Raw genomic sequence first — 27,294 nt, 5'->3', positions numbered from 1 at the left:
GTTTAATTTTATTTGCACTAACTACTAAGTTAGCCATGGTTAATATAAATTTGATTTGAGAAAATTATATTCGGTTAGGTTAGGTTAACCTAACAAAGACTTGTATATCACTTATGTGAGTTCCAATAGTTCCATTACTGACTGAAAAAAAACTGTGGTTGATACAAATTAAGACAAATATTTTAACGATTAAACAATTATTTTATATATGTATTCAGTATAAGCAATTTTTGCAGGTAAAACTAAATGTGTAAGTTCACACTATTAATATTTTACTATCATACAAATTACCTATGAAAAATCTTTGTTTATTAGTTTAAATGACATTTATATCATTTAAATCAAAAGTTTATAATATATTTAACAGATAATCTGCAATAATTAGGATTAAACCATTTAGTCAGTGTCCAATTGATATAGTTACCGAAATGTACCAATACGTTTTATAGTTAAATAATTATAGTTTGGCCTATATTTTTATAATATAATAATCATGGTACCCTATAGGTATGTAGCTCACAATATCTGATTTAATTGGTTTGTGTTGAATCATCTATGGTGTGTTACATATACGGTACTTACTCATCAGTCATCACTATACAGTCTACAAATAGTGGGATGTGACTACAAATAGTAAGTTATTTATTTAACTTTGTACTATTTTTCTATTTTACATTTTATTAATACAAACTATTTTTATTGATTTTATTATTTTATAAAATCAGACTATCTTTGAGATATTTTATTGAGGAACCGATTGATACAAACCGTAAGTTTGTCTAAGCCTAGAAAAAGTGATACGGATGAACGGACCTATTGAAAAATTGTAGCTATTTTACACACAGATTCAACAATTCTCAACAAAAAATGCACTGATTATAAATATAAATATATGTATTATTTTTATATTATAGTGAGCTTAATTTTATAAATCTAAATAAATATGTATATAAATTATGTATTTTTGAATAAATAAAATATATAATTTTATCAATATGAATAATTTAAATAACTTGCACACCTTTATAGTCTTAAATTTCGTAAAAATTAAAACTAAAGCTAAAACTAAACTAGCTTCAATTTAAAAAAAATGTAATAAATAGTTAGACTTTAGAAATCACGCTTCTTGAGTTTTAAAAGTAATAAAAAATATTAAATTATTTCCTACAACCGGGACGCGTTATTTTAAACACATAAAATGTAATACCAGTATTCAAGAGTCTAAGATCATAATCTGTTTTATTATAGCTAAATAAAATTATTAAATATAACGAATATTCAGAATTAATATATAAAGCATTAAATAGCTTTTTAATTTTATTTTTAGTTTCTTTTTTTTTTTAATTTTTATGATTTTCTTAAAAAGTATCTTTGTTTCTTCCAAGTCATAAATAAACGGCAGGCCATGTTTTTTTTTAATTTTGATCAGACAAGTCATTTTAGAAAATTACATGCCAGGACGACCAATGGAATAAATAACAGGTCAGCATTTATGTGATTCAGTATAATTTTCAAATGACAAAACATTATTAAAATGATTTAGAATAAAGACTTTCATAATACGAGTACAACGAAAAACAAAATAAAAATGTTCATATTAATACTATATAGCATCAAATCTATTAAACTAGCTGTTTAATAAAAAATATATTTTGATTTCAACAAAATCTAAATCACGTCGACGTTACATGTTATCTATCAAATTTAGACAAACTATGAAAAAATAAATGGAAACAGAATACGAGTATAACTGACCTTTAATTAAAACTTTGAATGAATAAAATACCATTCTTCATTGGTAAAAAAGGAGATTACACAAAAAACAAATTTAAATATTATCTTCGATGTTTTGGTTTTTGTTATATATAATTATATAAATTCTGTTAACCAAATACACGCAACAACTTAAGTTTTATATAGATATGTGCTAAAAATACTGGATATAGTTCAAGATTTGTATACATTTTTCATTAATTTTTAATGAATCTTTCAAAAAAAAATCTATACTTATGAGAATTGTTACATATTTTAATATTTATTAGTTTTTTTTTTTTTAAATACATTCGAAAGTAACTGATATTAAATTGTTAAATTATTTATATTATATTATGTATAGTTCTAATAAAAAATATTTAAAATTAACATATGATTTAATGTGTAATTAGAGATAATTAACATAAATAAATCTTAAAAGAGCATATAATTATTACAGATAAATTTTATCCATTTTATGCATATACTAAAATAGTTAATCAGAGTTGATTTTAGACAACTGCTATTTATATAATATATACAATCATAGGTTTTGTTATAGTATAACGAAGTCATTATTATAATATGTTCACATAATAATTGTGGTTTCCTCTAAAAATTAAAAATGTCAATGACTATTAATAAATAATGTATTATTATTTATTATACAATTATTTCAAAATTAAAATGATTATTAACTTATGTGTAAAAAAAAATCATTGATATAGTATGATTTAAAATTGGCAAATTTGTATAAATAAAACCAAATGTATTTAACAATATGGTTCATCTTACCCTTTTTAACACATATTTATACTAAGTTGACAGTTGTATTTAGTAAGAGTTTTGTCACATTAAGAAAACAAACGTTATAAAATGTTTAAATTTTGAATAACAGTAAAATATATTTGGCAGTGATATCTATTTATATTAGGTCAAGGCAACACAGTCCGGAGTTGGGACTTCGGACTTATGAATAATAATATTATTAATGTATATTATATTACATTTTACAACTACAAATGCCATAGACATTTTAACTATTCAGAATTACATAGAACATGTCAAAATGTAATTTTAAATTGTTCATATTTACATCATGTCTATATTATATAGTCATAAACGAATTTTAGGATACACAAATTCAAATGCATTAATTAAATAAATTATTCAAAACTCTGTATTAGTTTAAACAACCACAAATTAATGACTTCAGATAAAATTTCGTTAGTAGGTATTATGAGTGACACTTCTTATACGTATCAAATACCTATGTGGCTAATTTTCAAAGAAACGTTTTTTTTTTTTTTTTACTTTTCCATTATAAATTATCTTAATGTAATATATTATATTATTATATTTATTATGTATTATTATTAATCAGTGTCAATCAATAATTTGTAACTATATATATAATATGCAATTTATTTTCAATTTATTACACATACTAGACGATGCTACATAAATAGTAAATAGATGCTTTTGTATTTTTGATTATATAAGTTTATATTATTTATAGTAAGACGCACCCACGCTTGAGTTTGATTTTAAGCTTTGGTAAGTGTTAACTATTTATAGACTATATAAATTAGCCCCCTTTTTAAGATAATTAAATAACGACTATAAATTTTAAAAATATTATTGGACATTTAACATTTTTAATACACTTATTGAATTTAATATAGGTACCTACGTAATACTAAATTAAGTAAATTTGATAAAAATTATTATTATTAAAATAACATATAATAGGACATGTAGGTATCCGAAAAATTAATAGATTAAAAAATAATCAGAATAACATACAAAAAATTCAATAAATGATAGTTTTAAAAATATACTCTTAATTCCTAGTATATTAATATAAAAGAAACATTTACAAGAATGAAAAATACTATCGTCAATCACTATACAGTATTATAATATAGTATTATCTTTCATCAAAGCGGTTTGGTACACAATTTTTTTTTTTTTTTTTATCGGCATTTATAATGCTCGGTTGGGGCTATCGTCAGGATTTTTTCGTACCATAAAATTTTATATCCCATCGCATTTTCTCGATATTCCACCAGTATATATACTCGTATACTCGCATATAAAAAATAATAACACGCCGTGATGTCGTTTTTACGTTGTATCCGTGTTGGTCGTCTGTTAATAGTATTAACACGCGTTGTTTCACTTACGTAACCATAAAACACATAATAACAAAAACCGGAGAAGACACTCTGCTGTATAGTAGATGTCGAATGCACATCAGGTCACTGTAATGTATATATTATGTTAAATTTGAATTTAATGATAAATCATTGTATACGAAAAACGATTCAAAGAAGATACGATCTATCAGCATATATTTTATAATGTATTTATATTAGTATAAGTATTTTATACTCATATTGGTAATACAACAGTACAATATGTTGAACTTATTTTTACCGTAAAACAACGCGTATTATCAATATTATACTACTATTAAATTATATATCAATGGTTAATAAAAACTAGAACAAAATGAAAAGGTTCATGGTGGAAATAGTTCAAAATCAGTTTAAATATTTTGTAAATTGTATTTATTGTAATATACTTAATGGTAGAATGTCTCAAGTCTCCACTCCTCGCAATAAATATCTTATAAAGTTATCTTTTTTTTGTTGTTTAAATATCCAATTTCGTTAAGACATACCAATTTTTAACATTAAAATTAACGCAATTACCAATAATTGGTAACAATTATTGTTATATTAAAATTTCTACCAAAAACCACCCTGAGTGTTAAAGACTAAAATATTTTTATGTCTCCTGCAAAAAGATGACGATATAGGTACAAAAATTAATTAAAATACTGCACAACATATTTATGAACCCATCGTTTTTCACTTAAAATTTAGAACAAAATCTATTTCTCTCTCTGCATGCGTGTGACAAAATTGTCTATTATATTATATACCGAATATCTATATAATATATGCATTTATGTATGTATATCATTTTTTTTATCCGCTGAATACGATTTTGAACACCATAGGATTATTATTGGATTTACTATATTTAGGTACCTACGTCATATAATAGGACAGATGTGGATTATGATCATCACAATATGCAATCTGTGAGGAGTATATATAAACGAATAAAGGAAATTGTATGTACCTACTTGTATGTATGTATGTGCATTATACTATATCTACGGTATCAATGTATCATAGACAATAATATCGATAGTGTTGGTTATGTATAGAGGAAGTGGTGTTGTAAATGTACAGATACTTGTATAATATTATGTATATAATATACTGTATAATTATTTTTTTTTACCTGCTCCGTACAAATGTAGATCTCTGCCGGTAAGTTCCGGTGGTTGCGTTGGTAGCGGCTGTTGTCATTTCGTACGGATATTATACATCCGACGAGGTAATTTCAAAACAAAAAAAAGATTATTTTTTTGTTCGTTCAAAATGTTACACTCGGTAATGACGTCGGAAATGAAACGGAAAACGATATAACTATAACAATTACTAACAAAACAATATATTATAAAACGATCGCCCTCTTGCACGCCCCCCGCCCTCTCGCATACAATCGAACAGATCGCGATCGGAACGCCGCGAAATAAAAAACCGTGACGAAACGTAAAATAAAATCTATAAAATGTAATAATATCGCGAACGAGATAAAATATGACAATGACGAAGAAGAGTGCGATATTATTTAACGACGATTTACGATGTGACGGTCGCGTGTCCGTCGGGTATCCGGAAATAATAATATATAATAATATTTATTATGAGCGCGCGCAACCGGCGGCCAGTCGCGTGCAACTGTGCGGCTGCCGCGGGACTATACGGAGTGGACCGCGAGTGACACGCGAGTGAGCTGCCGCCGCGAACGACGACGGCGACGGCGACGACGACGACCGCGACGACGGTTAACAACTCGGTCGGCGAATCCGAGCGCGGTGAAAGTGCGTCGCGAAAGAGAAAAAATATACGATCCGTCCGTCGCCACTTATTATTATTATTACGCTGTTGGCACGCGCGACCGAACCGAGATTTATTATTATTATTGTTGTTTTATTGCACGTGTATAATATTGTCGTTATTACAATAATTATTGTACCTATCGGTAGCGTATACATATTATAATTAGATCATTTAGATCACGCATTGCGGTGGAGTTGACGATAGTCGATGACATATTTCCTTCGGAGTGAATCGAAAACTGCAGATAGTCGTCTGGTGTGTTGCAGGGACTGCTGATTCGGAGCTGCAGCGGCGGTGGCTATATAATATATTATATATTATATACCTGTATACAGTTGCACCGACGATCGCGACGAAAAGACTCGCGGCGACGTACCTAAACGAAAACCGCGGGAAACACTACACGCGGGGAGGAGCTTTCGGCGTCGTCTACGGTCCGCCCCGTCCGCCCGACTTTAAGTGCATTCGGCGTTTTTTTTCTGCACTAAATAGCCCCGCGGGGGTCCATAATATATATCACACGATGTCCCTTGTATATATATATATATGTATATAATGCATGTATTAATACCACTATTACCAGAGACTGCACTTAAACCGATTTCTCGGTCGTTCTTGATTAGACTACAAACACCACCGCAACCACCGACAACCGCGCGTCGTATCTTCGATCTATTCGCCTATCGGTACCACAAACTCCGAGGTACTGCACGACTATATAGGTATACGGTTTTTTAGCGTAGATTCAGATTAGAATATATCGTATGCGCTTAATTATTGATATCAGGTGGTTTTAATAGGTTTTTTTGTGGAGTTTCGTGTATTGTAGGCAATTCGATTATAATTAATAGCTTTATTTACCACTAAGGTTACAGGAGCTACACGCCCAGATTTAGAAACGACGAGATCGATAGAATAGCAAACTATACATAAATGTAGTAAAATATAATTTTTAATAATTATACAACGTAATATTCTTTTCATATATTTTATTACATTGGAACTTTATTGCGATTTTAAAAATTGAAATAATATTATGATAATCGATCAAGCACACAATATGTAATCTATGATAATTTTTAAATAATAAAGCTATTATTTTATCTTCTTATTTCTATCAAAATCAATTCAACGTGGTATGTAAAAAATATTAATTTATTAAAAAGCAATGTATGTATATTTATAAGTTATAAAACTGCTGCTTATTGTAATCTTTTTATTTCTGCTAAAAGTAACATATTATTTTAAAAATTATTTGTGGAAATTCTCAAAAGTTTTGCGAACATTTGAATTGAATCTAAAATTAAATTAAAAACAGTTTAAAGAAGTGCCATTTAATTAATCTTTGAATATAGTACCTACACAAATATTGTGTTATAAAACTTACTTTCGTATTTATATTTATATTTGTTTAAAGCATTCAGATTTTATACAACAAATATAATAAATAGAATATTATCTCAACTCCTGTAAATGATCTGGAAAAATGTATTTATTTTTAGCTTTAATAATTATTATTAAATTATTACGTGTTTTTTTTTTAGTTTCGCCACAGTTAAAAATAATATAAAACACCGTAATTGGCGATACCTAATTATGTAATAGTTATAAACTTATAAATGTTTTCAATAATATTTAATTTTGAAAATATTGTTATACCTACTTAAAATAAAAAATTATTATACCTGCAAAATAATGTATTATTTTTGAAAGAATAAGAATTTTGATATTATTTTCTAGAAATATTTTATTCTTCAAGAGAGTGGTCAGCAATCTTTTTGGACTTTCTGGCCACATTCACGAATTAAAAAGAGTTCACGGGCTGAACAATAATAAAAATTCTGTATTCTTAAATTATTGAGGTATGAAAAAAAAATATTGTAAAACTTTAAAATAATGAAATGAATAAAAAAAAATTCGTCATTCTAAAATTTATAGCGGGCTTGTCGAATACTGTTTTAAGCTATTCATCAAACTTATATATTCATGTAATAATTATCCTTGTGTTATTTAGAAAGCATACTTAAAGATATTTGAATATTATAATTGTTAATAATATAATTAAATTTTAAAAATAGCAAATTTTAACATACCTAAGTATAATATTCCATATAGGCTGCAGTACTTTTTCATAATGTGAAATATGATATCCAGTTAATTTCCATCTTCTGTGTCCACCGAGAACTTAAGCGTACAAGACGACAGCATCGTTTGATTGAACACAAACTTTACAGAATTCACATGGTTTCATTCGAATGATTTCTTTTCCAATAAAGTTTAATAATGGATGGATGAATTTTGTAGCACCAAATCGTGATCTCGTCAAAATAATGACTTGCGCTCCTCTAGATGTTACATGACGGGTAGTAATGGAGATAGTTGTTACTTTTGGTTCTACCGAGTATATACTATATTAGACGTTTTCTTGGCCATTCATACTCTACGAAATAAAGACTTTTTCGCTTCAGATCATCTTTTGTATAAATGACAAGATATTTAAACGTGAAAAACAAAAAGTTTATCAATTAAAAAAATATATACATATTATATATTTATATAATAATATGTACTAATTTTAAGCTCAATAATAGATATAAACGGTAACGCAGAGTGATTCATTTAACATAAAACACTTATCATATATCATACTATATTTATTATTACCTAATGTTTTACGTTAAATGGATCACTCTGTACAGATTCTAAATATATACCTATACAGTGGACGCCGCTTATAAAGTCAGTTTGGGACCAGCACAAAGTGAGTCTTATAATTGAATAAATCTTGTAGGCTAAGCGGAAAAAACAAACAAAAATTGTTAAATTTAACAACAATTAATTACTAACTTTATTTTGCTATTTTGCTTTCACTATTACATACTAGATATTATTATATATTATTAATTAAATACATATAATAATATTATATTAACTTATATAAACCTTAAACTTTTATAATTATTTTTACCTATTACAAATATAATCCTTATTTTACGAAATTTAAATCTTATAACCAAATATTTTTAATGTACTAAATTTGATTACGTCCAGACCGTTCTAGACGATTTTAGCCTAATAAACTACTAAACCTTATATTCGTGATGAGTTTTATAAGCGGCGTATTATATTTACACAAAATTAATTTATTACCTATTGATTTATATACATAAAATAATGTTAAATTTTAATTTTCTACTTAATCTACTTGCATAGTAAATATAGAGCATAACTTTAATTTAAACCGGTAAATAATTATTTATTTATTAAATCTAAATATTACACTGAGTCTAAAAAATTTTGCAATGAAACCTAAAGAATTCTTATCATATAAAATATAAACTTAACGTTTAAACTTGAAGCGTAGAATTAAAATTTAAAACATAAATTTATTAACTGTCATACACCTGCGGGCGCTCATTTATTCACATATAAACGATGACGTATTACAAAATTTAATTTCAAAACTTAAAAGTCTTATAAATTATACTTTATTATAGTAGGTGCCTACGCTTATTCTTTGTAAAAGTTAAATCCGTTTATAAAGTATTACTATAATACTATTCATGGACCATTTGATAAGTATACATTCACTCTAAAATGTATTAAACTATTAAATACAATTAGTTAATAATCCTTAGCTTATAAAATATTATTTAATTGTATTATTTATCTTGATTAAATTAGTCAAATCCGAACAAAATAAATGTAGTATTTTACATTGAAAATTACGTTAAGCTTTCAAAATAATTAACAATGAATTATACTTGGGTGATTAAACACGATGTCTATGTATAATATCCAAATATTCATCATCGAGGACTTACTGTAGTAAATGTATTGGACTTTGTTAGATTAAACACCTTTTTTTCTGTAATAAACATACTAGGGTTTTCTGTATGTCAGAGGGTATACACAATACCATACAAGAGATATTTCTCACGTGAAATTAAGGGATTCTTTTTCTGGGATCTTTATAATAAATTTAATGTAATAAATATCCAGTTAAAAATTCATTTTATAACAATAACTATACCCAATTTTTGTCTTTTTCATTGTCATATGTCGTGTTATATAGTATCGCACTATCGCCAAATTTCCATCTTAATTTATTGTCTCTGCGTATATGATATGTACAATGTACCTACATAATAAATAGTGTATATGTAAAAAATGTTATAAAGTATAATATTATATAGGTACTGTTAATAAGAATGCAATTCATATGACACAACAATAGTTAAATTTAATTATTATTATATCGTTGCAGTTTTATGAGTTTTAAATTGTTCAACGTTTAATAATAATAATGAACATTGTATGATTTTATTAAATTACTAAAATGATATAAAAACTCAGGTAACTCAATATAAATGGTTCATAAATGTCGACATGAACACGCGTTTATAGGTGGTGTATAACGAACACACACAAAAAATTATTATTTATTGTAATAATTTGATATTTATCACTTATTACAACATAAAATCGTATTATATTATACCGATTAATAGTGTAACGATGTTCTTAAAACAAAAACAAAATAAAATTGTTCCTTCAATTTTTATGTTTTTTATGCAAAGTTTAGACAGCATACATAGGCACACACCTATACGACAACATGACTATACGGAATATATATTTACGTAAATTTATTAGGTATCCAGTAATCAAATTTTAAGAACCTAACTAAAATCCGGTTATACGAGTAAAAAATGCATATTTAAATACCTACACCTCAATAATATTATGTACAGTATGTCGCATAAATTATTTTTTACTTAATGATTTTATCCGAGGCGTTTGAAATATATTATCCTTCGAGTAGTTGTTACCTAGCATATTATACATATTGTATAATTTATAATACCATCTAATGTATGGATTAATACTAATTGATTTTATTACAACATATTATATATATGAGTATATGGCCAACAGCATGAGATGTATTATAAAAAAACTCACTTAGTTTTGTTGTACTGCAGATGTATATTTCAATATATTTTCTACTATTAGATAATACAATAGTATAATATATATTTATACATAATATTGTTCGTAAATGTTCTTAAGTTTTTCATATTATTCATTCATCGGTATACCTATTCACTAGGTGTTCATTTATTTATATCAGCTACCTATGTTTACTAAGCGATAAATTAATATTATAATATATTTTTATATTTTATTAATATTCACATTACACCCGCAAATAACCGACTGACCATATATATCAATATAATATGGAGTGGTTTTATGTGTTCAACTGTTTTAACAATTTTCAAATCATGGTTATAAGGGTTTTCAGTTCGTAGAGGAAATATTTATTGAAAGTGGGGTACTCGGCTAGTGTTCTCAGCGGTACGCATTACTGAAATCATTTTTCGACTCGACACCAATTGCCACTCTATCTTCATAGTTGTCCTCTCCCCTTCAAAAAAAAAAAAACAAACAGTTTTTCACTAAGGGTTTTTCTACTGAAATTCTATACGTACAGTAAGACGTAGAAGATAATTTTGGAGTAAAAAAATAGGATTTACTTTTTCTCTCTTTTTTTTTCATCAATACAACAACAATATTTCAGAACTAAATTCCTAAACATCGATAAGATTACATTTTTTGATGTTTAAATCACATGATTGAAAAAGTTTAATATTAGTTTTTGGTTTTCATAGAAAATCAGGAAAAATAAAATAGAAATATTATAGGTTTAGTTACCTACATATAGTGGGTTAGTTAATTCAATTTGTTCTATCTAACCAGTACAGAAAAGGAGTAGATTAAAATATTAATATTTGACCTTAATTGTCTATAATTTTGTTTTGTCTTTTTTATTTAATTTAGTACAATTTTTTTATCTATTTTACTCATCTTATCCAATTTTATAATTATTTTATATTATGAATTTTACTATACACTACAGCCACATTTTCAAAGTATATTATATAGAATAATCTTAAAATATAACCTATTTATTATTAATACCTGAACCTATTCACGCACTGTAACGGTAAGGTGATATTAATTCAAAAGTTAATAAAAATAATATAATACGATACAAAAATATACTGTAATAATAACATTAATAACTAAATATTAATTATATAATAAATGCAATATCTTAAGTAAAAATTAAATCGATCTTAAATCGTAATAGTAAAATTAATTATTTTAGTAGCAATAATATCATAAAATATACTTCATAATGATATAGGTGACAGACTGTTACAATTATTTAGAATCGTTTTTCCTATAAGTATACAATTATAAATCATTGAATTCAAATTTAAAACAAAATTACAGCAACCTATACAACATAATGGTACCATTTTAAACGCTTAAAACTCGTGTAATAAATCGATCACCAAACACTGATGGTTTTTTTTTTTTAATATTAAATTATTTTTCCTTATTTTAATTGATGCTGTTGTCGGTTGAAAACAGAATTATTTTTTCATAAATGTATTATACCTAATTCAGTTATTGAATTATGTGTACCAAAATATTCAATATTGATTTACGCTTAACTGAGGTGTTGTATACTATAATTTACTTGTCATCTAAATTGTATTTCCAATTCAGTTTACTTTACTCACCGACCACCGTTAATATTGCTTATATATTCTATACAAAAATGTATACATTTTATTATATTTCATAGGTTCCTATGTATTCTAATCATATTTCTTAACGGAAGTCCAAATATTAATTTACATCATAGGAATAAATTATTTTAAACAATGTCCAACACAATATAATAATTAACAAATCCTAATAAGTAAATAAACAATAACTAATTTTTGTGAAATAAATATTTGCATGACTTTAATAATTAATATTATATATTGTAAAATCAGACCAATTTCCCATTCCATTTAACATTAATTATTGTTAACAACGAACAATTTTTAAGATAATTTGTCAAACAATTATACTCTTTTCCTGAGGAACGTTACAAAATAATATAGAATTTTCGTATAACATTGTGTTATTTATCATCCCTATAAAAATGCATTTAATACCGATACCGAAAACTTATAATGGTGCACATAAAGAACCTTTATTCACGTACAGATACTTATATATTATAGAATAGAAATCTTAGAATTTATTTAGTTTATTTGAGTCGTTTTTCATATAATCACTCCGAAATTTTACTTAACAGCCATTTTATTATTTTAATGTGTTTTTTTTTAAAAAGAACTAAAACTTAATTTAAAGGCGTAAAGTTATAAAATTAAGTCGTAATTTATGCTTTTAAAAGGAATATTAGATATATATTTTAAATTAGTTATTACTGATTGTCAAAACTATTACCTATTATAAACGCAGTTAATTATAACTTACATTTAATAATTAATAATAATATAGGTAGTATATGCTGCAAATAATTTTGTACTAAAAATATTATAGCTATATATTTGAATTTAAATTAATTTTTTCAGTAAAGAAATAAATAATATAAATATACTATCATACTATACTTATTTTTATAAGAACTGAAAACCAATATTTTCCAAAATAAACATGAACGAAAATAAATTACGCTATTTAATAATACAAGTACTACACTGAATATCATTATTGATACAAGTATAAGAAAAATAACACTTCAATATAATAAATTATAGATATAACATTAAGATAAATTGAAAACTATGTTAAGTGCTTTAATCAGCTTTGGTAAAAAATTATGGTTCATCTGAAATCTAAAAACTTAACAACCAAAACGACATGTAGGTTTTACTGTTTTAGTTACTTAGTAATTTACTATTTATTGCTCAAACATTTGAAGAGCTCACATTTTACACAACTTCAGACAAAAATATGATATTTAATATCAGATATTAAATACTAGTGTTGTAGTAGTGTATACAATATTATTTTTAATAATATAAGTAGATACTAGATAAATACACTAAAATTCCTAAAATGTATTTCGTAAACCTGGTGCTTATTCATAATCTCATAGACGAAAATTTCCATTTTCTTCTCATAATCATTTGAAATATATACCTGTCCAAAATATATATTTTTAAATACTGTTCCTAACGTTCTTAAATTTAAACTTATCATAAATATTATGCATTCAAAATTTATTTATACACAATACACAACTGTTCGTATTATTTTATCACAATTCAAAAATAAATTTTACTAACCTACGATATATGCTATAAATCAGTGAATTAACTATGGTTTTAAATTAAAAAAATATTAAAACATCATTATTTTTATTACTATTTTATTGATTGCAATATTATATATCCACTATCCAGTTAAATAGAATCACAGGACCAAATGTGAATTTCATACATACGGCTACTACTATAAACACATAAAATCGTGTCCTTATTGGGTTATAAATGTGAGAAAGTTTAAAATAAAATTTAGAACATAACAAACGAGAGTCGAGGGAAGAAATTTAACTCTGTTAAAAAATAATTCTAAATAGGTACTCAAATACAATATAATAGTACGTTACCAAGGTTAATATTGTTGTCATAATTAAAAAAAAATCTAAAGCTATATTGTTATATTTAATACTTAAATTTTAGACGTACGTTTTCTTTTGGTCATTTAAATCATTTAGTTTTTCACATGACTTAGGAGTAAATATTTTCTTCCATAATGTATACATTATACAATGTGGCACACGTTTTCTCGTAAAAAACAAAAACTTTTAAAATATTTCATATATGTTATAAAAAATAATGTTAAGTATACCTTTCATCATAAAGCGTTGTAATAAACCAGCATGTTTTTCCAGTAAAAAATAATCTTAACATTCTTTGTTTTCTTTATTGTATTATCTTAATTATTGGAAAATCATATACAATTTACCTATTTTTACAATTAAGGAAGTATACAATGGACTGCAAAAATCAGAACCTACTTATCTCTCACCTCTTAAATCTGATAAAATAATTTATTTAAAAACAATATAAAATGCATATTGTTCAATAGCTGTCCGAGATACAATATGCCCACAATGAAAACAATGTGTAGTACTTTATATACTATATACTTTTGTTTGAACTCGCAATAAATATATTATATTATTCACGAACTTTCTCCGTGAGGACCCAGCAGTATATGATATTTATATAATGTATATGTGTATGGTGTATGTATATGTGAGAGAGTGTATGCACACATATATTATGTATACATCGAATACGGATGCAAAACTCTCCAATTATATTTAAAATTGAAATTTCATTTTATAAATGTACACTATACTAATAATTGTATAGATGTTGTCATGTTGAACCCTAGCGATAATAAATAAATAAACTGTCGACCTTAGGCGTGTGTACACATCGTTGAATAAGAATAATAGGCCAAAAAGACTATTTGAAGGTTACCGATACAAAATAGAAAAATAAAATAGAAAAAATTGCCTGAAACCGATGAAAGTATACAACTTTATGTAAGTAATAAGAGCCTAATTATTTTGAAAGTAGGCAACTTTTCATTCACCAAAAACAATATTTTAATATTTATGTATCCACTAGAGTAATGTTAATTCAATAACGTAATTTTTCAGATATGCAATCAAACTCACACTAACAACAATTTTAACACCGGCACAATTTTAATTGAAAACTATGAACCAAAACGGAAAAGGAGAAAATGTACACATAATATGAGGTAAAGATTAGGATGGTAACGTCGTAACGATTAGTTATAATGACCAAAGTTGACAAATGAAAGTACTGTAATGGAGTGGAGTGGTCAAATCGATGTGGCGCAATGCAACGGTATTTGCAGCAGTTAATAGAAATAATATAATCTAACCAAACGATGAAACGACCATAGCAAATCTTAATTAGTAATTACTCTTAAACCAAGAGCTGTAGATAAACGTGAATATAGCAGTAATCTGGGTTCCGTGAACTTTATAACTTGACGGCCTAGGCAGTCAACTGTACACAACTCGGAATTAGTGGTGGACGTAAATTTTAACGCTGACATCACTGCTCCCGTATGGAGAAATAGAGGAATAATTCGTGTTCTCCAGAGTACAAATGATAGTCCAACGATGACATATCGACAGTTAGAATCATTATGACAGAACAAAAACAGCTGTATTTTTAATTTTTAAAGAGAAAATTTTTTGGTATATTTATGGTGCTAAAATCCATGTCCTATTGATAATATAAAACATTAATTACAGCAGAAATATTTTTATATGATAATACTGTAGACACCAAAGACATACGGGGACAGGAGGGCTTGATGGGCCCCGGGCGGCAAATTTTGAATTTTGGAGAGCATTTTGATATAATATACGGTTCCTAGGTTTTTCTTACTTGAAGCGCAAAATTCCTAAATACGTCTCTGGTAGACACCGAGGAAATGAGTGAAAAAATGGTGGCAGATCGGTGACGTGTTTTGGCGATATGCAATAATATCGTTGGACGCAATCAGTAGGTACATATCATCAAAATTGGGATTCCGGCAATGATTGTCGTTCATTAAAAAAAAAAAAAAACAGCAGTTACAAAATCATAAATTATTAATTAATACCATTAAAATAAATGTTTACATCTTTTTTCATTACATAACTTCTTTAAGTCTATTTCCAAAACCATTCTTTGAGAACGCTATTATATATTCATAAATATTGACTTCTTTACCAAAAAAAAAAAATAAAAATCCCTTTAAGATAGGTACCTTTTTTTGAGTCTTATCATATCAGATATGTCAGTGGAAAATATGTGACATACCCTGTCATACTCTATGCACATTTTCTTTTTCAAATCGAGTTTACAATTCCAAAATATTAATATTAAATAATACCGAAAAACATCTATCCTATAGAAAACCAAATAACTCAGTTGTCAAATTATTAGGTAGGAAACCGTTTTTGTAATGATGTTTGAAGCGTTACATTTTGTTTTTTGTCTTCTTATTCTTTTTTTGTCTTTTTGTAACAAATTGGCCCCACGTCAACATCATCACCCTGTTGACTATATATTAACTGAACGTTATAAAGTGTCACTTTAAAAACAAATTTCTTCTTCTGAAATGTTACCAAATATAAATTCGAGAGTAAAATTCAGGATACCTTTTATTTTTAAAATACTTACTAATGTTTTAGTGAAAATATAAATTAATAGGTACAAGTCTCGTACACATAATAATTGGACCACGTTATCACGGAACAATAATCCTTCAACGTATGAATTGGGCATAATAATATAATTATGTGTTCATTATTGTGATGGTTCCTCTTCCTTACAGATTGTGAAATCAGACTATAAAAATAGATAAGCATTGATATAAAATGTATGCATATTATTATTATAACATAAAATATATAAGTAATAGGTATTTACTTATTATTGTGTATACCTAAATGGTGAATGAAAAATATTCATCAACTTTAGTACCTAATACCTATATATTAATTATTGTGTGTAAATTATTATACAATTTATTTATGTATAAGTAACATAAAATTAAGTATGTAAATAAATAATGTAGAAATATCATGCTATTCAATTAAATATAGATATCAAAATAACATAATTATGTAAATAAATACACGAAAAACAATTTTTGCTTTGAGCACTTGCGAAAATTACTATCATTGTTAGAATAAATTATAATATAAATATATACACATGAAAACGGATAATCAATATAAATACCTATTTTAAATCGTAATCCGTTAAATAAACTACAGACCGAATTGACTAGCAGTAATCATTTTGACTAAAGTAAACTCCATTTTTGTCTTTAATAAATACTAAAAGCGGCTTAAGATAAACAATAAATTTGTATCATGGACCAAAATAATATGGGTTTTTATTCAAACACACAAGCTGTTTAAATGGTATCTGCTATCTATATTATAGCAATGTGGCTCTTGTAAAATAACATACTTACTGACAAGAATTGCGATGATTCGGTCGTTTTTTGTCGTTGTCTATAGTCAAAATTGGCGTTATGTGATAAGTTAGGATAAAACACAAACACCAAGTGCAAAATGTAGTTGGTGTATGATAAATATCAGATTTTATTGGATTGAAATACTAATATGAATAACAGTCTGTCGCTCATATTGTCGATGGTCATCGTCATGAACCTTGTTGTCGTAGGACTCCATCAAGATAAAGCCATGTGGCCTTTGCCAACAGTTCGCATGTAGTCAACTTGGTCTCCCGTCCCACCTACGTCCAATCACGATTACCACTAATCCCTGTTAATCCCTGTGGTTCAGTAAGGACTCTACAAGTCGCACTATTTTGTGTTTATATTCCGAACTCCGAAGTGTTGATTAAAATAATATGAACGTAAGCAATACGCTGCAGACAATAGTCTGCAATGCTTGAACTTTAACTGCTAAGTACGGAGTTAAACATTAACTGCTTTTGAAAATTATTTTTAAGATTAGGAAATACTATTTTAATAAGAACTTATTAGGTGGATATGTTAATCATAGACGTGCGCACGGAACACGGGATAAGCCGGGTGTGAATTAACTAATTAGTAATGTAGATTATTAAAATAAAAATTGCGAATTTTATCAAGAAAATAATTTATCAAAATATTAAATTATCGTAAATGCACGAAATTAATTAATTTTGACATAATTTAAAACGTTAAGCCCTTTAAAAAAAACTGTGCTGACTTTTCCAATATTTTAATTACAAAATAAAAAAATAATTAATTTTAATTACAAAATATCTGAAATAAATTTTTTATATTAATTTAATAATGTTTGTAAAATTGTAATAGTCTAATTTATTTTAACTCTAACAAAGGAACAAAGCAATTTTGTTGTAATTTCCCGTGTAAATTTCATGGTTTTCAGCGGTTTATTAAGTAGGTATTTAAGTTTCTCAAGTTTCTAGAAAATATAAGTAGTTACTAGTTACCTACTCGGAAATCCCAAAATCACTTCTTTCTCTTAACTTTCAAGTAGGTGCCTACTTATTAGTACTTACCATTTGTGTTCAGTACACAATATTCCGATTTATTGAAACAGTTTACAAAACTTTTGCAGTTTTGCGGTAAATACTATTCATAAGTAGATCTATACTCTATAGGTAGGTAGGTACCTACTGATAAACCTAACCGAAAAATCAGAAAAAGTACAAAATAAAATAAAAATAAAAAACAATTCTAGTTCCCCTAATCAAAAATAACAATTAGATACCTATAAATTATCTACTTACTTATTGTAATTTTTCTATATTATTATTTTACCAATAAGTACCTAGGTACCTATAGAACATGTAGCCTGCTGCAGTATAATGTACTGACTTGTTCTGTACGAACATTTTTAATTGAGTAGATAGAACCATTAGAACCTAAATTATAAACATATAAATCATATAATGCAACATTTTTAGGATTCTGTAGACACTTCAGTGAACCACGAACCATTAAAATGTAATGAACAATGATTAAATAATGTGAATTGTTTTCTCACAAATTAAATAGGTAGATCCAAATTTACAATAATAGCAATTTTACAGTACCTACCCACTTGGCCATTTATTGATTTATTCGAAATTTAGTAGGTAGATACTACAATCTGCAAAAGTTAATACATCGAAATCAATAGACGCCGATATGGGCGATATGTAGATATTATGTTCAGTAGCTGTAATGTACTAGCATTGATTTTATAATATTATAAAATCAATGGTACCAGTGTCCCGAATAGTTATCTACATTTTTCATTTTTGATAAATCATAACAAAAACGTAGACAAATTAAACAAAAAATGTATAGTGGAACTGAATAAAGTAAAGAATATTATTGTAACTTATATAATGGTATTGAATTTAAACAATGTCAGTTTAAAACTTCTTATACTAATGTTATGTAATAATGACAATAATGTACCTACCTACTTAGATATCCAATTCCAATGTGCATTTATTATATGTTTAATAGAAAACATAAATTTTGCAGTTACCTACCTACTTACCGGGTTAATAAAATTACTAACATTCAGGAATTAAATACCACTCGATCATTACTTGAAAATGTAGGTACTCATCGTTGGAAAAATAGGGGGCTGTGGTTGGGTATCAAAGACAATACATTTTTTATATTTAACACACTTGATTCTTATTATAATAATTTATAGTAAGTTATTGTTGTTCATCAAGCTTTGAGTTCAAGAATAGTTTTTAGTTTCCATGGAAAATTAGGAAATATGTACAATGTGAATATAGTGTATTAATTAAAATTATAAAATAACAAATTACAATTTAAATAAATTTTGTATTTATTTTGTTAATAGCTAAGTATTAGTGGTATTATTAGTATCTAAGTTAAAGTCGTCTTATAATGGGTTTGATTTGTTCAAAGGCTAAAAGGTATACCATAAAACCATTGACTAAACAATAAATATTAGTATTAGTATCTCTAGTATGGTTAAACAAATAATGAAAGTTTAAGTGTATTGTAAGTATATTATATTTGTCTGAATCCAACTGTATAACTGTAAACAGTAAATGTTACAAGCCGAGCAATTAACATAGCATTATTTTTTTGCAGGTTACCACCAGTTATAAATAAAAATTTAAGTACTCCAAAATTACCACAACTAAAAACACCTATAAATCCGGATGTTTCCAAAGTAAATACAGATACAAAAACTATAGCATCACCCAAACAGCCAATAGAAAAAACTACAGCAAATATAGCTAAGACTGCAGCAGATGTTGCTAAAACTGCAGCAGGAGTTGTGTTAGTATGTATTAATATTCATTAATAGATTCTTATTTTGAATAAACATTACTTATTATTTTAATAAAACCATAAATACAATTTTCATGTTGACAACTGGTCACAACATTTGTATAGTTCAAAATGTTTTTTCCATACGAAGAAAATAACATACTTTTCTTTCACGCGATAATCTGAAGTTTAATTTATTTATTTTATTGGTGATATAAAATCAGTGAATAGTAATAACTTTATAACTGAACCTAAATGATTAATGAATGCAGCTATGAGCTAATAAATATAAATGTTTTATTATCATTTGTTTAGGGAAATGTAGTAAGTCAAAAATTTATGAAGTATGACAATAAAAATTATAGAGAAGATGTTAAAAATGCAGCTGAATCACCAACTGAAACAAATTATTCAAATGAAAATGAATTGGAAAATAAAGAAATTACCGGAAAAGACAATAATGATTTAAATGAAGAAGAAGATGAATTAACAGATCATGATCATAATGATACGTTCGAAGAAGATGATGATTAAAAATAATAATAAACATATGCATTAAATAATGTAAATAATAGATTCTTGAATTAATGTAGTGTTTTATAAAATTAAACATAAATAACACAATGACAAGGCCACAACATTTTTTATAAACACTAAAATAAAATTTAAAGAATAAGTTTAAAAAAAAAATATAATATTTATAGTTTAACTAAAATAAATAAAAAATTACAACTAAATTCTAGTATCACCATGTGTAGGTAAACGTTGGACCATATTTATTTTTTATTTAATTAGGCTGATGAGGAGGTTCAGTGCTAAAATATGGCGCTGAATCCCGTACAAGTAAAGTATGGCAAACTCGACAAACATGCGAGTCTCTCATATTAGGTCCGCTTTTTACTGTTCTGGACAAACAGGATGGGCAGAAGATTCGACCACAATGTCTGCAATGGTTCTAAAATAAAAGAAAAATTAGGCTTATTAAGAAATAAATGTTTACCAATTATTAAAGTACTTTTTGGATTTTAGGATCAGAGAATACAGCTCCACAATCACGACAGTCAATTATATCTTCTTCATGTTCCCATCGCACCTAAATAATACACTTATTAGAATTAAATTTAGGACAACTAACATTTCTTCAGTTACCAAAGTGCCAGATTCTCTGATACGTTCTAGTTCTTGTTGAAGTGACTGTGATAGTCGAACAAAATCACGTTGTACTTCTTCACTATTTGTCAAATCAGATTGTAGAGCTACAATTTTATTTCGTTGTTCCAAAGCCATAGATTCTAGTTCAGTCTGAAATATTAAACCCAAATATTAATTTACTCAACATCATAAAAAATGTGTAACTAATTAATTGTCAAATATTCCAATACTTTTTTTAAAAACTACATAAATGTTCTTCTAGCCAATTATATAACAAAACAAAACAAAATAGAATATTATGAATATTAATATTATTTTATTTATTATTATTATTATTATTATTATATGAACTATTGATCATAAAATAAGTTATCTATAACAGGGGTGGCCAACCAGCTGATTGCGACACCCTTTTGCATTTTCTTAAATTTTTGAATTTTTTTAAGAAAACAAAATATTTTTTTTTTTGTAAATTTGTACTTGTATACATATTTGTATCCCACAAATATAAAACTTATATTTAGAAAAAAGCAATAAATAACTATTTAAAACGAGATTATACACAGCTATATTGACAACCTTTTTTTTTTTAGTCGATCGCGACAATCTAGAAAATCTCGTAGGTCGATCACAAGTCGATTAAAGTTGATCTATAAGATAACACTATAATATCCTAATCTAAAACTTCTAATATTTATCAAGAATATTTTTTTACAAATTATAATATACTAAAAAGTAGGGTTTTGGAATTTTTGTCATTTGCTTATTTTTTAACTAAAGTTATGCTTGCAAAATCTACCAGAATGCAAATATATATATGTTATGTTTCTACAATTATAAGCGTGTAATTTTAAAATGCTTATTTTTATGGTTTTTTTTTTTAATTTATGTTTACATTGAAAGTAATTTTGGAAGAAAAAGTATATTTTATTTTATTATATATTATTTTCGATAAGTCCATACTATTTTCCAGGATACAATTTAAGTTTCAGGTACATGTATCTCTATACCTCTTTTAGGCTTTTACAGTCAGTACATTTATCATACATTTAAACATTTAATACATTTAATTATTCAGTTTTATACAAAGAATTTGGATACATTATAATATTATCTATTATTATAGTATTATACCAAGTATACCTTTCTTTTAGAAACAGTATCCAATTGAGTCCGGCAGCTTATTAGCTCTTTTTCACATCGATTTGTGTTTTTTATTTCCTCAGAAAAACGACTCCTTTCGTCCAATAATTGTTTTCTGAAAAAAATATTCTACTAATTATTATTTTTAAATATAGACATATGAGATATGATCAGAAAGTAAGTTTCGTTGAACAATAAAAATATGTAAAATACATATTTAAAAAAAAAAATTTATTGGAAAGTTAAGAACAATTAATATTAAGCTATTTTTCAACATAGTTGACGCCATTATTTAGCACTTATTATAACGGGGAATTATTTGTTGTATTCCTTCATCATAAGATGCAACCTATAATTGCAACTATATACAACAAAAGATCTCATAGTTGTTGAAGTTTTGGCCATCAAAAAATGATTTCAACTGTAAAAAATGATGAAAACCACAAGATGCCAGGTCTGGGCTAATCAAACTGTTCGAATGCAAAATGCACAAAAAGTTGTAATAGAAAACGGAACTTACTTTCATGATATACCTCCTACATAAACAGTGTGATAACACTGATAACATTATTGCTTAAGAAGTACCATTTAATATTTCAGCTAGATGATCTTGAATTGAAATGAGGCTTTTGAGAAGTATGCCAATATAGACTTCTAAAAAAAATTTCTAATCCTTAAAGTATACTTATAAGCCAAACTACTAACTGATTTTAAAATTGAAATACCAATTTTATTCTATAAATGAAGACTATATAGTAAAAAATTTGACAAAGGATTTAGTCAAAATATAAGAATAAATCTGCTTTTAATCCTTTTTTAATACACACTAATTTATAATTTTACTTATTCATACTTATGAGATAAGATGAAATTATTTTAACATAGATTACATTAATTAACACAAATTAGTGAAATTTGTGTATTTGATAGAATTAGTGTTTATTTGTTTATATATTTTCTGGGTAAAAATAGTAATTATTAAGAATTTAGAGTTAATTCAAATCTACTGGACAAAGTTACCGTTTAAAAAAATCATTAGCATTGTACACATGGATACCAAAAGGTAAAAGTTAAAAATAAATATTATTATTTAATATTAAGAATATTTAGTTATCTATTTTACTCTTGAAAATTTGAGATCATCTATTTGAATATTTCCTGGTTCAACTTACCATTAAAATACTATAACTTAATTAACAAACATTATTATAGTATGCATTATTGAATAATTAATGACAATAAGTTAAATAATTATTAATTTTTAATAATAAAAATACGTACTCCAGTAAAGTTACTGTTGAATTCAGTCCTTGTATTTGGCTTTCAGAAATAGCTGCACTATTTTTTATTCTGTTAAATTCTTCTTCTATAGATTCTTTTACAATAGAAATAGCTATAAGTTCCTCATTGCGTTTTAACAAATATTCTTGAAGTTCCTAAAATAAATCCATCATATTTTATTCACGAAAATAAATTATTACTTATTAATTTAAAAGAACTAACCGCTACTGAACTAGGTAGATTAATTTCTTCATTTTGTAACTGTACAGAAAACTTCATGTGTTTTTCTTTTAAATTATGATTTTCTTCTTCCAATCTACAAAGACCATTAACAATTTATAAAAATTAACTTTGAAAGTATTGTATTTATTTTAATATAACAATACTTTAAGATGCGTTGCTTCATTTTAGCACCATTTTCTGTACAGAGTTTTATTTCTTTTTGAAAATCTATTACCGTCTGTTCATATTGCAACTTGAGATCACTAAGCACTTCATGTGATTGATCGGAAAAACTTTTCAATTCTTGTACCTATATAATCCATTAAAATTAGTAATCTAATATATTTTAATATTTATAAATATTATTAAATCTAAAATCTTTGAAGTTGCCTTGTTTTTATGTTCATCTAATTTTTCATTCCACTTTTCTTCCATCTCCTTACGATAAATAGTCTCTTTATCGTGTTCATCTTTAAGCTTGTCCATGGACAAAAGACGTTTCTCTGCTTCGTTTATTCTTTCTTGCATTTCTTCTACACGAACTTTGTACAAAGAACATTGTTCACATTGTATCGTATTATTATCTAATATAAATAAAATATAATAATAAATTATTTACAGCAATTCAATAAATTACGGGATAAATTATAAATATACCATTTGATGTGTTTAGGAAGACAAAATCTCCAGTTGCTGAAGAATTAGATGATTCTTCTTGTGAATTGTCTAAAAAAAATTGTATTAAATAATTTTGAATCTATATAACAATTATCAAATACTATAAATTTTAATACAGAACACTAGCATATAAAATAAATGTATGATTTATTATCATAATATCATACTTCTATGTGATTCTCATAATAGTTACCTATTTTACTCTTAATTATTATCATGAACAAAATTACAAAATATAAACAAATAATAACAATCTCAGATGGTAATAAAAACAATGTGTTTGCCATTCTTTTAATACATAGTGTACTGTATTATCGTTTAAATATCTTTTATTAACTAACAAATACATACTCGTAGTTAACTTTTCCACAACATTATTCTTTGATTCATTTAATTTAGTTTTATAATAGGTGATATCTGTGTCCATTTCACGAATTTTTTCTTTTAGTGCTTCAACTTCTTCTTTTAATGGATCCACTAGAGCTTTATACACATTATCTTCATCATCTTGAGACTAGAATAAGTAGTACAAAAAATTATTATGATTTATCTGTGTAATTTTATTTAAACAAAATATTTATGATTTACCTTTCTGTAGTCATCAGATTCAGTGCTAGAAGCAAGATTTGTCATTTTTCTAGCAATCGCAGAAAGAACAGTACCAGGTACATTACGTATTTGTTGCTGTGTTGATTCGCCGAGTATATTATTTCCCTGCTGGCCAATCAACATTTGATTGCGACAATGTTTAAGTTCATTTTCCAACTTTTCATTCATTGTTTTGTATATTTTAGTTTCATTTTCACGCCGTCTAGATTCTTCTAAAGTTTCTAAAAAAGAAAAAAAAAATACTTAAAAAAATGAAAATAAATTATTTCATTAAAAATATTACCAGCAACCACTTTATGCAACGAAGAAATCTCTTCATTATACTTGCGAGTTTGTTCTTCAAACCGCCCTTCCATTTCAAGCTTAGTTACAGTATGCTGGCTTTGTGACTCATCTAGCTCATCTTGTAACCGCTTCAGTTCAGCTGATATACTTGACATACGCTTGAGCTCCTCTAATAATTAAACTCATTACAAATGTTTCTTACATAAGATAATATATGAAATTAATGAAGAAATTAATGGTATATATACATATTATACAAATATAAAGCAACAAAGCAATAACTGGTCACCTTCTTTTTGCAGTATAAACCCCTTCATTTTGGCGCGTTGCAAGCCAAACTCTTTTTTCTCCAATTGCAATTCGTCTATTTGTTTTAGAAGCAAGTCCAAAGTCAACGGACCTGTCGATATAAAGAGCGTGCAACACCAACATAAGCATGAATAACATTTATTTTGTAAAAAATAAAATTTAATTAAACAATAAAACCTCCATAAAACTTAACACAAGTAATTCAGTGTAAATGTAAAATTTTATAGTTTAATATCTGTATTTTTTGAAAAATTAAGCTAATGTGTATACACTGAATTTCTTGATTGATCGTGCAAAAAATGTGTCTGTAAAATATTATAAAAATAACACACAGTGTGCAACAAACCAAAATATATAATACACATGGAAAGAATTGTGTAGTTAGCATTATGAAAAAAATATATACATATATAAAATGTATATAATATATATTATGTATGTGTATGGATATAAACACTTGAAGAATGAACACAAAGAGGTGTGCGGCAGTAAAAAACAGTACAGTACCACGATTGTTGTCATCGTCAACAGTCGGCTGCAGTTCTTCTCTCACGTTGTTCTCCATGATGTGCGTCCTGGCCAATCGTATGGTGCACGTATACTCAAAGCGTTCACCGTGACGACTCTGCCACAACTGTGGACTGAAAAAATATGGGAAAAAATAGAAAATCAAATGACTGACGACGATCTGTTCAAACAAAACACACTACTGTACCCAACTGTCCGTGTGCCATATGCGAACGGGCGATGCCCACCTCATCCCTCCCCCACCAAAAACCAAACATTGATGGTAAGAGGAACTGAGGGGCTACCGGGAGCCTAATTCACGATCGCAACACGACCATAATATATAATTCTGCTTACCTGACACAACTCGTCAGACAATATTGTTTTTGCTACGGCGGCAACAAACCGCATCCGATGGCGGAGGGCATAATGCTGAGTTCGAACCGACAGATCGGCGCGGGCGAAATGAGATTACTGTAAATTGGAAAACCGTATCGTGCGTGGGTATCGAAAACGGGTGGTCGTCTCGTCGGTCGAACGAAAGAGCTCACAGTTAACGTAATTAAAAAACATATAGCAAATAGCACTAATGTTATTATTGTAATACCGTAAGTAAGTAAATACTAAATAGGTATGTCGAATTTTTTTTTTCAACAAGTTTGTC

The 27,294-nt window shown here is 26.6% G+C and overlaps 3 protein-coding genes across 4 annotated transcripts in view; 1 reads left to right on the top strand and 2 right to left on the bottom strand.

Annotated features, from left to right (window-relative positions):
- Window positions 1-5,658, bottom strand: part of LOC132918316 (guanylate cyclase 32E-like) — an 83,824-nt gene extending 78,166 nt beyond the window's left edge. The window contains exon 1 of the mRNA XM_060979493.1: window positions 5,071-5,658. The gene's annotated coding sequence lies outside the window, so the exon portion shown is untranslated. The remainder of the gene's footprint in view (window positions 1-5,070) is intronic.
- The window catches only part of LOC132918320 (uncharacterized), a 23,619-nt gene extending 2,612 nt beyond the window's left edge, over window positions 1-21,007 (top strand). Inside the window, exons 2-4 of the mRNA XM_060979498.1 lie at window positions 15,286-15,389; window positions 20,262-20,457; window positions 20,760-21,007. Of these exons, the coding sequence (XP_060835481.1) occupies window positions 15,286-15,389; window positions 20,262-20,457; window positions 20,760-20,978 (519 nt within the window). The 3' untranslated portion in view covers window positions 20,979-21,007. The remainder of the gene's footprint in view (window positions 1-15,285; window positions 15,390-20,261; window positions 20,458-20,759) is intronic.
- Window positions 21,005-27,294, bottom strand: LOC132918318 (early endosome antigen 1-like). 2 transcript variants are annotated; one of them, XM_060979494.1, is made up of 15 exons: window positions 26,988-27,294; window positions 26,631-26,764; window positions 26,104-26,214; window positions 25,813-25,983; window positions 25,509-25,750; window positions 25,272-25,434; window positions 24,900-24,968; window positions 24,629-24,826; window positions 24,407-24,548; window positions 24,243-24,336; window positions 24,021-24,175; window positions 22,740-22,854; window positions 21,594-21,746; window positions 21,460-21,537; window positions 21,005-21,399 (listed from the first exon to the last, which is right to left on the bottom strand). In XM_060979494.1, the coding sequence occupies exons 2-15, from the start codon at window positions 26,686-26,688 to the stop codon at window positions 21,232-21,234; spliced, it is 1,917 nt and encodes a 638-aa protein (XP_060835477.1). In that variant the 5' UTR covers window positions 26,689-26,764; window positions 26,988-27,294; the 3' UTR covers window positions 21,005-21,231. The 2 variants fall into 2 exon arrangements, with proteins under 2 accessions (XP_060835477.1, XP_060835478.1); XM_060979495.1 differs by lacking the exon at window positions 26,104-26,214.

Source organism: Rhopalosiphum padi, chromosome 1, assembly GCF_020882245.1.
Source record: "Rhopalosiphum padi isolate XX-2018 chromosome 1, ASM2088224v1, whole genome shotgun sequence".
NCBI lineage: Eukaryota > Metazoa > Arthropoda > Insecta > Hemiptera > Aphididae > Rhopalosiphum > Rhopalosiphum padi.
Note: the sequence above shows the minus strand (reverse complement) of the source record. Positions and strands in the feature narration are given on the sequence as shown.